The 14,012-nt window shown below is 60.0% G+C and overlaps 1 protein-coding gene across 5 annotated transcripts in view; it reads left to right on the forward strand.

Moving 5' to 3' along the window:
* Positions 1-14,012, forward strand: part of SDK2 (sidekick cell adhesion molecule 2) — a 46,377-nt gene that overhangs the window by 12,577 nt on the left and 19,788 nt on the right. For all 5 annotated transcript variants that reach the window (XR_007906281.1, XR_007906282.1, XM_051797710.1 and 2 more), the window contains exon 2: positions 6,042-6,201. Coding sequence is in view for 3 of the 5 variants with exons in the window: in XM_051797710.1 (XP_051653670.1) it covers positions 6,042-6,201 (160 nt within the window). In the remaining 2 variants the exon portion in view is untranslated. The remainder of the gene's footprint in view (positions 1-6,041; positions 6,202-14,012) is intronic.

A 14,012-nucleotide genomic window follows, 5' to 3' on the forward strand; every position in this document is an offset into this window, starting at 1 on the left:
CTCCTCCCTCCCGGCCCAGGTGGTGATTCCAGGCCGGCACAGGTAGAGGCGCCGGGGAGGAGGAGCCGGAGCAGAGCTGCCGAGTCCACTGGAGCATTGGGAATTGCATTTCACGGCTGGGCGGGCTGGGATACCAACCCGGCCCCGTGCGCCGGGCACTCGGAGAGGAGATAAGATTTGATTAAGAAGGCTGCTATTAATTTATGGCAAGTACACTCACGGCAGTGGAGAGGTTGCTTTTAATTAATAGCTAGAAGGAGAGTTTTAAAGCTCTCGGTCTCAGTGGGGGGAGAAGGGAGGGAGGGCAAAGCGGGGAAGGAAGGGAACAAAGTAAGTTGGGAGGATTAATGGTCACATCTGCAATTATAAGTCTTTTTCTTAGTAAAAAGGGAAAAAACCCCACATCAAAAGACGTGCCATGGGTGGGGGTGTGCGGGGCGCTGGGCTGATCCGTAGGGATGAGGTGGTTGGGATTGTGCCAGGTTACTCTGTGTGCCAGGAGGGAATGGGGCTGCCCCATGGCACCAGCCCAGCCTGGGGGGAGCAAGGGACAGCTGTGTGTCCTTGTGGCTGGTCCTCTTCCAGCCCTGTCTGCTGGGATCAGCTCTGAGGGCTGAGGCTGGGATAGATTTCATAGAAGAAATTCTTGGCTGTGAATGTGGGGAGGCCCTGGCACAGGTTGCCCAGAGAAGCTGTGGCTGCCCCATCCCTGGAAATGTCCAAGGCCAGGTTGGACGGGGCTTGGAGCAACCTGGGCTAGTGGAAGGTGTCCCTGCCCATGGAGTTGGAATGAGATGAGCTTATAGGTCCCTCCCAACCCAAACCAGTCTGGGATTCCATGACTATGACTCTGGCTCTGATGGGTGGTGGGATGAGGAGGATGGAGCCGTCCTGCCCTGGTGCCAGCCCGGTGTGAGCCCCACGGAGGCTCAGGTTGCTTTGTACTGGCTCAGGTGTTGTGAGGAGGGCAAGCAGGCTCAGTGAGGTGCCCACTCCATGTCAACCCCTGCTTGGCTCCGTCCTTGGCACCCCCAGACGGTGCCTTGGTCCCCCCCAGTCCTCCCCGCTCGGCGTCACGTCGCGCTCCGCGGCTCCCCAGGTGCCGGGAGCACTCGGAATTTCAATTCCGTGTTTGCTTTTTATGAAGGGGATGGAGCCTTGTCTCAGGAATACTAATGGCTCCGGCGGTGTCGGGGAGCGCCGCTAATCCCCCTGCACCTGCCACCGGCCCCGGGGGGACACCGTGGGGGGACACCGTGGGGGGACACCGAGAGCGCCGTGGCCGTGCCGGGGCGTTGTGGTGGCTCCGTGCCCTCAGTGCCTGTGGGGACACGTCATTTAATCAACCCAGTGGCTTTACCAGCATCCACTGAAAAATTGATGCTTCCCAACCGCAGGCTGGCATCCGACAAGCAGGGGATGTGACTCCCTGGGCAGGGACACGGCCCTGGGGATTCATCTTGCCGAGGTGGCCTCAGCAGGGACCACCGTGTCCCCAGCGCCCCTTGGCCAGGGTGGATCCCCTGGGGCCACCTCTCCTCACACCCAGCCAAGGCTGTGACCCCACCGGGGTGCTCGGGGACACTGAGGTCCCCCATGGGTGCTGTATCTGGGGGCCATGGGTTGCCCCCGTGATGTTCCCCCCTCCCAGCCCCCCGGATGCGGAGCGGCTGCCGCGGCGCCGGGGAGCTGCGCCGGGAATATGTTCCACAAATGAATAATAAAAACAAAGGAAAATTACCCTCTTATTGAAACTCGTTTTATGAATAAAACAATTATTCTGGTAATTGAAAAAATGTGTCGTTAAATTAAATGCAGTGGTTCCTATTAAAATTTTAGTGGATTTCTTCTTCTCCTGTGTTTCTTTTTCCCCCTCTCTCCTTCCCTCCCTCCCTCCTGCCTCCGCTGGCGGCTAAAGGCTGGTAATTATAGCGGAGGGTTTCGTTTTCTCTTTATTGTTTTTTAATCTCTTCGTGCTGCGGAGCCAGCGAGAGTCTGATGCCGAAGAGATTTAGCTCCATCTCCCTGTTCCGGGGGGGCTAGAGCGGGAGGTTGGTCCTTGGCAGTGCCAGGTGGTTGTGCCAGTGCTCCCGAAGGGCTGGCACCCTCCTTTCCAGGCTGCCATCCTCCTTTTTGGGTGGTGGTGCCCTGAGAAGGATGGGGGAGCCCTGGGAAGTTTTGATGGGAGCAGGGAGATGGCTCTGTCCCCTCTTCTGTGGTCCAGGAGTGTGGACAGCAGAGTGGTCCCTTCCCAGGATTGCACCACCACATCCTGGTGAGACCAGAGAGGGGCTGTTGGGAAGGAGAGAGGTGATGGTGCTGTGTTCCCCGAGGCAGGTGCTGGTCCTTGGTGTTGGTTGGGCTCCATGGGGCGCCTGGAGCCTGCAGGTACAGGTGGGCTGGATTCGGGGCATCCCACTGGTGCTGGTTGGGATGCCCAGCACATCCCACTGATTCACAGGAATTAGCAGGAATGGGTGCTGGACTGATCAGCTTCCAATGAGCCAGCTGGGGAGTGGAGCAATTGGATGTCACCCCTGTCCCTAAGGGGCAGCAGAGGGTGACCCTGTGCAGAACACAGGCAGGGAGGGGGACTCTGTTGTCCCCGGGATCGTGGTGCCAGGCAGGAGGGGACCTGGGTGTCCCATGAGCTGCTGGTGTTGCGGGGGTGACCAGAGGGACTTGTGGAGTGGGATCTCATACCTCCATCCCCATCTCATCTCTGTGGGGGGTGAAAGGAGGGGCTGCACCCTCCTTCTCCCCCCTGCCAGCAGCTGCTGGGCAGAGCCCTGCCCTTGGCAGGCATTCCGGGATTCCTCCAGGCTTAAAACTCCCCATTCCCTGCCATCAAGGGGGATTTGAGGCTGGGGAGAGGGGAGCTTAGTTCCCAGCTCACCCATTACGCCCGGGAATTAGGATCCATTACTGCTCTTTCGGGGGCCCTGCCCTACATCCGTACCTGCTCTGGCACTAATGCCCGGGGCTCAGCCCCGGCTCTGCCGGCCCTGATGTAACTAAAGTGCAGGGGCCAAGACCGTGATCCCATTAGGCAGGATTAGTGCCGTGCCAGGGCCTGGCATTAAAATGTCATCAGCAGGGGAGGGAGAGGGCTGGGGTCGTCCCTGTCCCCCTTCCCGGTTGGCAGCTCTTGGAATCCCCTCCATCCCCACCGGCAGCTCGGCTCAGCTGCAGGGTCACCAGTGTGGGCAGGGTGGGGATGAAGCAGTTTGGTGCTTTCTGCGTGGAGGGGGCTGTGTTGGGCTGGCACAGCATGGCACAGCGTGGCAGGACGTGGCACAGTCCGGCGCTCCAGGAGCTCCGCACCGTCCCGTGCCGCCGGCAGATGTGCAGATGTTCCCGGAGACGCCCCTCGCTGCCGCCTGTGTTTGGAAAGTGATGAATTTCTGCACCAACTAATTAGCCTCTAATTAGCAAGCGGAGTGTAAACAGCCACAACAGATGGGGGAGAGGCGGAATGAGCAGTAATGACCCTTCGTTTGGGGGGGGGATGTGGCTGTCACCCACCGGGAACCCTCCCATTGGGTCCAGGATGGGGGGAATGGCAGCCCCTGTCCGTGCTGGCTCCGTGGTGAGGTGGTGAGCACCCCACACACCCTGGATGTGGTGGTGCCATCACCTGTAGTGGATGGTGGGAGAGAGGAGCTGTCCCCAGGGAGCAGAGCTGGGATGCCCAGTGCTGCCAGAGAGCAGAGGGAAACTGAGGCAGGGGGGCTGCAGGAGGGACTGAGGGCAGGGGGGCAGCACTGCTCCCACCCTTCTCCCCTCTGAGAGCTGGTGGGCAGGGGAACACCAGGAACACCTGGTCTTGTTCCTGGAGGCCTCTCTGGAGACGTTGGCACTAAACCAGCTGCATTCCCCTCCCCGGGGTCCTCCTCTCCTCCTGCCACCCTCAGCACTGTCCCTGCAGGGGCACGGGGCTCCCAGAAGAATGACGAGGATTTCACTCCCAGAGCTCAGTGCCGCCTTCACCCCTTGGAAGAGACACCGGGGACCCCCATCCCCGCTGTCCCCTGCCGTGCTTGGGGGGGGTTGACTCCCTGGGTGCGGGGCGGCCGCCGTGACCTTCGCGGGCGGATCAGCACGGCACGATCAATACGGAATTAGGAGCCGCCTCTCCTCCTCTGCGCCGTTTTTCACCCCTTAATGCAGAACAGATGGCTCGGGCGCTTCAAAGCGCGATGAGCCTTAGCTGCTTAAAATCAAATTAGGATGTATGCAAACGGCGGGCAGGCCCAGGGGAAGGTGTGCCAGGAGCACCCTGCTTCCCAAACGCTTCCCAAACACCTCCCAGACGCCTCCAGGACACCTCCCAGATGCCTCCCAGGCCCTGGGTGCTGGCTCAGTGTGAGGGGTGCACTGAGTACACCAGGTCTCAGACCCACAGTGCCATTGGAGCGCTTGGCCAGACACTGCCAGTACAACCCTGGGCTCCCGTGGGACCACTGGGGACCACCAGTCCCTGGGGATCAGCCTGCTGTGCCGTGCTTGGATCCTTGCTGGAGCAATGCATCAACTGCATGGCGCCCAGTGGACCCCAGTCTGGTCCATGGCTCATTTACTGGTTTCATGCAGGAGGTGTTTGGATGCAGAGCTGCCACCTGGTTGTGCCACGTCCCCATCTGGGCGCTGCCGTAATCCCAAAGGCTCCATCCCAACGTGGGCGAAACTCCAGCCTTGCAGGTCAAGCTCCTGCCAGGCCGTGGTGGGGACACGTGTGCCCACCCCCGCACACGCGTGCACAGGGACACGGACCCTGCACTGGGCTGTTCCCGTGGGCCTGGCTTGCTCTGCCCAGCAGCACACGTGTGCCCACTCCTTGGGCACCCCGAAAGCCGCAGCGCAGCTGCCATGAGCTCTCTAGACTGGGGAACCACATAACCATGGGACAGGGGGCACAGACAGTGCCATGGTGCCACTGGGCACCACTCCGCCCCTGTGCCCTCTGGGCCATGCTGGGCTGCTGTGGGGTTCAGCCCTAGTGCCCCACACCAGCTTCGTGTGGTGCCCTGATGCTCCAGTGTCCGGATCCAGCCCGGACCTGAGGCAGGGACACTGGGATAAGGGCTGCCCGCTCCAGCCAGCACTGCTGAAGGTCAGAGAGGAGGATTAAATTAACGAGCCACAAGCTGCTGCTTCCCTTCCTAATGACTTGCCTGGCATCCAGCACCACCGTGCCCACCCCTTTGCCAGGCAGGACAGGGTGTAAATCCAGTGGGCATTTCCACGTGGGTACAGCGAGGCAGGTGTGCAGGAGCCGGGATCCCGGTGAGGAGAGGGACCCCCCCGTGCAGATCTGGGGGTGTCTGGGTGCCTCTGAGCTCCTGCACACTCTTGGCACCCCCCCAGGGTGGTGGGGCACTGGAGTGGGCTGAGCCCACAGTGCAGAGATCCGTGGCAGGAATTCAGCTCTCGCAGACAAGAAAGCGAAGCCCTACCCCAAAGAAAAAACTCGAAGCCGTGATTGAACGTGCACTTGAAAGCTGCTGGGGAATATGAATGTGCCTTTGAAGTAAAAGGGCTTCCATTTGTTAAGCAGAAAATGGAGCTGTGTGGTTCGATTTATAGTTTTACTTAGCAAATAAAACAGGAGAGGAGTAAGTGGTTCTGCCTCGCTCTGCTCCCAGCCCCTCCGCCCCTTCACCCCCTGAGTTAAAAGCTTGGTGCTTCGGAGATGCTACAAAGGCAGCCAGGAATAAAGCAAAGGAGCAGCTCAGATAAACCCACAGTGGGCTGAGCCCTGTCCGTGGGCTTGTGGAATGGCTTGGGGGGGGGTCAAGGGCCAGGGCAGGGGGACAGGGAGGGGGCTGCTGGATTATGGTTATGCCCAAAGAACCATGGGATGGTTTGGGTTGGAAGGGACCCTCAAGATCATCTCATCCCACTCCCTGCCAAGGGCAGGGACTCCAGTGAGGAGCAGTCCTGGTGCTGTGGGGCCGGTGGGATGTGGGGCCGGTGGGATGTGGGGCCGGTGGGATGTGGGGCTGGTGTGTCCCTCACCCCTGTCCCTCCTCTCTCCACAGACGATGTCTCCCCGTACTTCAAGACGGAGCCGGTGCGGAGCCAGGTGCACCTGGAGGGGAACAGGCTGGTCCTGACGTGCATGGCCGAGGGCAGCTGGCCCCTCGAGTTCAAGTGGCTGCACAACAGCCGGGAGCTCACCAAGTTCTCCCTGGAATACCGGTGAGTCCGGAAAGGGTGGTCAGGCACTGGAAGGGGCTGCCCAGGGAGGTGGGGGAGTCCCCACCCCTGGAGGTGTCCAAGGAAGGACTGGACATGGCACTCAGTGCTCTGGGCTGGGGGACAAGGTGGGCATCGGGCACAGGGTGGACTCGGTCTTGGAGGTGTTTTCCAACCTGAATGATCGTGGGACTCTGAGTCCCCACTGATGCTGCCTGTGGTGAATCCCACCTGGCACACTGTGGGACCTGCCAGGGCTGCCATCCCGGCAGGCAGCACAGAGGCAGCAGTTGGCAGTTCAGGAGCTGCTGGCTCTGTTTGGAGAGCAAATGGGGAATTTAAGCAGGTCAACACCGGGGAGGAGGTGTTTGCACAAGCGGATTAACACCTTAACACCGGGCTGGGGATCACAGCCGGCTCGTGGCTCCCTGGGAACAGCTAGACCAGGGAAGGGGCAAGACAGGGTGGCAGGAGAGAGTGCCGAGATCCAGGCATCCAGCCCCGTGTGCCAACTAATCCCGCCACAACTCCAGCCCCTTGGAGCTGGCTTTTAAATCAAGGCGGGCACCTCTTGCTGTCTCTTCTGAGTGCGTGTGTCATCCTCTCTGTTTTAATCAATAATTCAGGTTGAGACGAGCCATTCCCCCTTTAAAGGCATCGAATCCAAAGGCTTCGTGTTGCTGTAGCAACGCGGGGCTGCTCCGGGATGCCAGGAACAGAGATAGTGTGGCTGGGTGACATCCCCTCCCCAGCACGGTGCCGTGGTGGGATCCTGGAGCCCTGGCCGTCCCTGGGGACCTTGGGGGCTGGCCCCCACTAAGCCATGGTCTGTCATGGCCCCGATGCCCCCAGCTCAGTGCTGGGTGTTGGCACCAGTGCCAGATGCCCGGTGGGATGGGCCCCTTGTCCCCAGCTCTGGTGTGGAAGCTCAGAGACCTCTTGAGCTCCACAATTCCCACAGCTCTCACCTGTCAGGAGTGACAGCTCATTCCCAGGCAGGACAAAGGTGCAGGATCCTGTCCCTGGGCTCTTTCCTGTCGGTTTTGGGAGAGCGGATGGGGCACCTGAGGGGCACCTCCAAACCCGGAATGGGGACTTCTGACTTCCTTTCCTGGATTTCTCCTGGGTTTGATCCGTGCCTCAGTTTATCCTTCTGTAGGAAAGAGGCCAGCACTGGTGTTTGCTCTGGGATGCTGGGCAGCTCCACATCCCTGCATCCCTGCTCCAAGGTGACTCCCTTCCCCCCGGAGCCCCTGGCCCCCGCCTCCAGCTCCAGCATCCAGCCAGAAAGGATTAGGGAAGGAAGCGAGAAAACAAACAAACACGCGGGGAAAACCCAAACAAACCCAGCGCAGCAAATGAAGCAAAGAGCTGCCGTGCAAATCCCTGCCTGGCTCCGAGGAACCTGCCGGCATCCCTGCGCTCTGCCCGCGGCTCCGTGGGGATTTGGACTGTAGAGACGAGTGTTTGGCTGTCTTGCCTGGCATTGGAGGCTGCTGGTGAGAAAGCAAAGGACCAAAATTAGTTATGATGGGCAGAAATTGAATTTTAATAGAGCTGTCGGTGGCGCGGAGCCAGCCCGCTCAGGCAGTGGGAAGGTTGTAATTAAAAGTTAACGAGTTTAGAAACAGAGTAATCCTTGGAGAGGGGAGGGCCGGTGCTGATGGCCGGGGAGGCTCGGGGATGCTCCAGGCCATGTGGGGTCAGGAATGGTGGTGGTGTGGATGAAGGACACAGGGTGCAGCCAGTCCCTCCCAGCTTGGTGCTGGTGTGTGTCCCCTGGCGTGTCCCCACTCCAGGGACAGGAGGGACCTTCCCCAGGGCCCGGCTGTGCCCACGAGGGAGGCTTTGGAGCAGGGCAATGTGCTGTTGGGGGCTGTGCCCTGGGACCAGCTGGGCTTGGTGGCATCACCTTGTGGTTCCCAGCCACGTTTGGTGGCATCGCCTCGTGGTTCCCGGACAGAGCAGTGTGTCTCCAAGCATTTCATCCTCCTCGTCCTCACCGCTGCTCCCCAGACCGTCTCCTGAGCAGGGCCAGCACCACCGGCACCGCCGTCTGCAGTCACCCGTGTGCACTGTGCCCATTTTGGGGGCTGGGGGCAGGGGCTCGCGGCCCCCCCGCTCCCCACAGATCGCCCCACTTCATCCTCGCTGGTGGTCGGAGGAGCTCACGCCACGTTCCGAGGGAACGAGCCGCTCTCCCAGTTTGGCAGCGTGTTTCCATGGCGACCGCCCTTTCCTTCCCGCAGCAATTCCGACGCCAGTTTGCCACCGGAGCGGCTGTTGGCGAGCGGAGAGGGCCAGGTGGGCAACGGGCTCGGCAGGTCCCTGGCCCCGAGCCAGAGAGGGCCTGAGCTGATCCCTCAGGAGCATCCCTGGGGACCGTGGCGGGATCACGGAGCAGTTTGGCTCTGTGTTCATGCGGAGCCATCCTCCCTCAGGAGCATCCCAGGGGATCAGGCATGATGAGAACTCCAGAAGGACCCGGCTCTGTGTGTCTGTGTGTGTAGACATCCCCCCTGGGGAGCATCCCTGGGGACTGTGGGGAATCAGGAACCAGCCTGGCTCTGTGTGCACATGAAGCCAGGGATTCCCCCTGCGGGAGCATCCCTGGGGACCACGGGGAATCAGGGACCAGCCTGGCTCTGTGTGTGCATGGAGTCATTCTCCCTCAGGAGCATCCCTGGGGACTGCAGGGGGGTTAGGGACCAGCCTGGCTCTGTGTGTGTGTGTGTGTAGACATCCTCCCTTGGGAGCATCCCTGGGGACTGTGGGGAATCAGGGACCAGCCTGGCTCTGTGTGTGCCCATGGACCTGTGTCCTCAGGAACATCCCTGTGGGAGATGTGGGATCAGGGACCGCCCTGCCTTCCCCCCCATGCTGCCTCCATTGCCTGCCACTGGCATGGGGTGCAGGAGGCAGCTTTCCCATGGGATCCCCACTGCCTCCTGAGCCTGGAGACCCCCCAGTGACACCCCACCACCCCCTGATGCCCGCTGTGTCCTCGGCTGAGGTGACAGCAGGGCGGGTGGCAGAGCCTTGCCCACACAGCCTGGCCCTGGCACCGCTGTGCAGGGCCAGCTCTGTTTTTCCCTGCATAATCTCCCCAGTGCCAGGCTCTCCACGAGCTCTCCAGAGCCCGACTGCTCCTCGTACGAGGAATCATAACATGCAAATCAGGCAGCTTGATGTCTTTAATGAAATCCTCGGAAGGAAGGCGCTTCTCTGGTGAATTGAGGATATTTATTTCTCATACAAGAAATTTAACATGCAGATTAGTTGGGTCTGGTAATTTATCACATGAGATTGTCCTATTAAGGGCTGCATCGAGTCCTGCTGCCGTCGGAAATTACCTTACACATAGATTACCTCTGGACAGACTCCCATCCGTAGGGATGCGTCTCCTAGCTCCTAAATCAGCCCTCGTGCCTCTCCTCATGCCCCTCTGCAGCTGGTGTAGGAGCGCAGCAGCTACTAAAGCATCCCCCATCTCTTCCTAAGAGCTCCCTTTGCTGGGATCTTGGAAAAGAGTAATTCCATCTCCAACACTGGCTGGCTTTGCCTCAGCTCCCCCCAGCCAAGCAGGGCTGGCATGACAGAGCCTCCCACTGCCACACCCTGCCAGCCCCAGGGTGGATTTTCCAGCACGTGGTGCATCTGATCCATTCCCATCTCCTTTCAGGAGTCTTTCTGCATGGGCTCACCAAGATTTGGGGCAGATTTGTGGCTCTTCAGCCCCTCTCTCCTTGCTGGACCATTTTGAGGTGCGTGTCCCCCAGGATGCAGGGACACAGCAGCTGCACACACAGGACCCTGCCAAGCCTTTAAGGCCCATTGAGGCCCCCAAATGATTGATGCCCATAGTTTGTCCCCAAATTATGTAAAATACAGAGCCAGAAGCCTCTAAAAACCCCTGACCTGGGGGCAAACAGAGCAGTCCACCCCTGGATTCCTGCTGGAACCCCAACATGTGCCACTGCTTGCCAGGAGCTGAACCCTGCTCTGGTGGGACCAGCTCTTTGCCAGCCCAGGTGCAAAGCCCAGCCCTCTCCTCTGTGGAGCTAATTGCCATGCAATGATTTAATTAATGGGAGCTGATGAACACTGGAGGGGCTGCAGCCAGGCTGTGTGGAAGCCCAGCAGGGAGTTCCTGGTGCCTGTGGCTCCAGCCTGGTTGGTGTCACCTTCGGCATCACCACAAGTGGCAAAGCCTCCAGGAGTGCTGGGGAGGAGCACTGAGCTGGTAATGGGCAGCATAGGGTGGTTTTTCCTGGGAATGCTTGTGCTGGGCAGGCTGCTGTCTGTCTCTGTGCCTCGTTTGGAATTGGGGAGGATACGTGGGGGTGGTGTGAGTGAACGGCAGTGATTGCTGGGCACAGGGCAGCGGTGCCAGGGAGCCACACTGGCATTGGGGCTGGCAGGAGGCACGTGGTGGGATGGCGATGGAGGGGATGTCCAGGCAGCCACGGAGGAGATGGACAGGGAACTCTCAGACTCGGGAATGCCTCCAGAGCTGGGTGATGGCCGAGCTGCTGGTTAGTGACGCGCCAGAGCCCTCCGGATGCTGCAGCATGGATCGGGGCTTGTGCGCCCGCCCCGTCCCTGCTCCACGGGAAGGAGGCTGATTAATACCCAGGCATTAATTATTAACTGGCTCATTGTTCTGGCAGGGCCAATTGAGGCAGCGATTTACAGGGCCGCCGGCGCCCGCCTGGTTCCCGTGACCGAGGGAAAACACTTCAGGCGAGTGGGGAGGCGACGGCCACGTGTTTCAAAACAGAGCCCGTTCCAATCAGGAGCTAATTGAGATCCAATAACAGAGTTAACGGGGGCTGATGGAATACCAGGGGGGCGTTTAGAGCCATATTGAGCGTTGGCCCGGCGCGGGTGGAGGTGCCGGGACGTGCACTCGGATGCTGCGAGTCGTTAAACCTCTGCTAAGTGTGTTTTAATGCTCACTTGACATTTCATTATCCCGCAGTAACTGTTCAAATACACGTCCCCTCCAGAATTAATTAATCGTTATACAGGATATTAATCAAAGGGGACTGTGCCAATGTGCTTCTACCCAAAATCCGATCCAGCTGTTGCTGTTACTGGGCGGCATTGGAAGAACCTCGCGGATTTCTGTGCTCTTCTGGCTTTCAGTTTGATGGATCAGATCCTTTGGCTGATGCTTTTCCCGGCCCCTCTCCACCCCCTCAATCTAAGAATAATTCGGCAGCGTCAGCCCCACGCTTCTCAGCAACCCTACAATAACAGAGGCACGGCAGCAGCCAAGGCTGGGCCATGGCTGTGCTGGAGTGGGGAACAATCCTACCGGAACGTGGCAGTGCCCCTGCGTGTCAGAGCTGCCTGCCAGGACTGCACGGTGAGGAGCTGGTCACGCTGCTGTGCCCTGCCCTGCCTCACCGACGGGATCAGGGATGGATGGATGGATGGATGGATGGAGAGGTTGTCATTCCTGACGAGCAGCCATCCATCTGTCAGATTGATCCGGTGCCAAAGCTGCTTCTGCAAACCCGCCGGTCCCCTGGCACGGGGCTCCTGGTTCCGGAGCCCCCTCCTGACCCTGGGGCTGAGCAGGGCACAGCCACTTCCTGACGGAGCCCGAGGCCACCGCTGTTTTCCATCGGCGTGTTCTCCTGCAGCACGGGTCAGTCCTCGCTGCAGAAGGGCTTTTCCCCACGGACGATGCCCTGTCAACCTCCATCTTCACAGAGCATCCAAACAAACCCCTGGAACAGCGGAGTCAGCAGCGAGAGCTGTGCTGGGAGCTTGGCCAGACCTCACCTCCGTCCTGGCTGGAACGGGGTTAGGATGGGCAAAGCCACCCGGTCAGGGCACCAGGATCGGTCCCAGGTGGAGGAGCTGCTTGGCACAACGGAACCAGGAGTTCCTGGCCATGGAGGAGCCACTGTGGCCTCGGCTCAAACTGGGGGGGCTGTGTGGGGTGACATTCCCCACTTCTGCCCACAGCACATCCCCCTGTGAGAGGGTGACAGCAGCGAGGACATCAGGGGTGACATTGGGGGGGAAATCAATTCCCATCCCCTTCCAGCCAGGCATGATGGGGGAAGGAAATCAAATCCAAGTGGTGTTGGATAAAAGCCTCCATGGAAGGCGAGCGGGAGAGAACAAAGTCTGTGCTGGTTTGGTTGATGACTGCGGGCCGGGCTGCGCTGGGAATTGATTTCCTTTCTCCAGGCTATTTTCAGCCGCTGAGGTGTGTGTGAAAGTGCTGCTGCTTAATAGCTCCTCCAGCTCCTGTGGGGGGGGGACAAGGCCCCTTAATTGGATCTGCAGGAGTGTCCCCATGGGAGGGGCAAAGGTTCTGTTTGCCCATGGAGGGGTCCTGGCTCCCAGCGTGGGGGAACAAAGTGCTGCCGAGGGCCTGTGGGTGCTCCAAGGGTGGGGGCAGTTTGGGTCCCGTGGGCTGTGCCAGGGGCTTTGCGCCGTCCCCCTCCCAGGATGAGGGTCTGGAGGGGATGTGGTGCACAGGGGTCTGTTTGGGGACACACGTGCCCCTCTGCCGCTGCTGAGCATCAGCGAGTGTCCGTCCATCCGTCCGTCCGTCCGTCTGTGTGCGTGTGTTCGGGAGTCACGGTGTGATTTATTAACGAGGACACCGCAAGGAGAGCGGGCCCATTATTCCTGGCGTTGGCATCCGCCACTGACAGCTCCGTGGAATTGAAATATCTTATTTAAAGCCTCTGGGGAGCATTTTTAAATATCAGCGGTGACACTCAAGGACTCGTCCCCAGAGGGCACCCTCCCTCCTCCCGCGGGGACGAGTGACCCCAGCGCTCCGCGTGGGTGGGCGAGTGTCACCAGCGGGTTTGATGCCAGTCCTGCCGTGCCCACCCCATCTCCCTGGTGCCACCGGGCGAGGCGGGAGCCCTGCGTCCCTGTCCCCATCTCCCGTGCAGGGAGGTGGGCGCGGGGCCCACTGCGCTTCCCAGCGGAGGGAACGTGCTCCTCAGGTCTTATGAAAGTTTAATTTACGCTCAGTTCTCAGAAGAACAAACAAAGCTCTGCCGAAACAGCCCGCGGCTGTTTTAACGCAAGATTAGATTTTGGGCAAGGAGGGCTGAGCTTGCTTATTTATTCCCTCTCTGCTTTATCTCGGAGCGCTCCCCGTCGGGGATGGCAACGCTGCAGCACCTGCCCGGCCCCCCAGAGATTTTGGGGTGAGGGAGCAGGAGCTCCTCCTCCTGCTCTGGGTGGTCTGGTGGCTGCAGGGTCCAGCTGGGGACTGGGATGATGCTCGGGGGGCAGGCGAGTGGGGATGTGGTTATTTCCTTTATCTGCTCCTCGTCTGCTGGTGCTGGCGGCTGATAAGAGCAGGGGTGGGGATGATAAGGGGGTTCAACCATGACTCATCAGAGCAGTGCTGGGCTCAGCTGCTCTCAGGTCCAGGCTGAGTGACACCATCAGACCCCGGTGTCACCACTGGGGCTCAGTGCAGGGGTCAGGACAAGGGGTGCCAGTCCTCAAGAGCCACCCCCGTGTTTGACAGCTCGAAGCCACTTGTCCAGTGCCTCCAGCTCATGGTAGTGGGTCACATCCCAGCCCTGGCTCACGCTGCATGTGTGGTGCAGCAAAAGCACCTCCTTGTGTGTGGCCAGGAGTCCCCCTGTGGCAGTGAGGGGCACTGGGGTGTCTCCCCAGCATGCACACACGTGTGTGTGTGCAAATGTACATGCCTGCACGGACACACACATATATGTAGTACGCGTGGTCCCAACAGCAGCTCAGGGAAGGAGCTGGCACATGGCACGGGTGCTGCTGCCCAGCAGTAAGTGGGGGGCTTG

The sequence above is a fragment of the Manacus candei genome, unplaced genomic scaffold, assembly GCF_025592945.1.
Source record: "Manacus candei isolate 608988 ecotype Guabito, Panama unplaced genomic scaffold, ASM2559294v1 h1tg000047l, whole genome shotgun sequence".
Classification (NCBI taxonomy): domain Eukaryota; kingdom Metazoa; phylum Chordata; class Aves; order Passeriformes; family Pipridae; genus Manacus; species Manacus candei.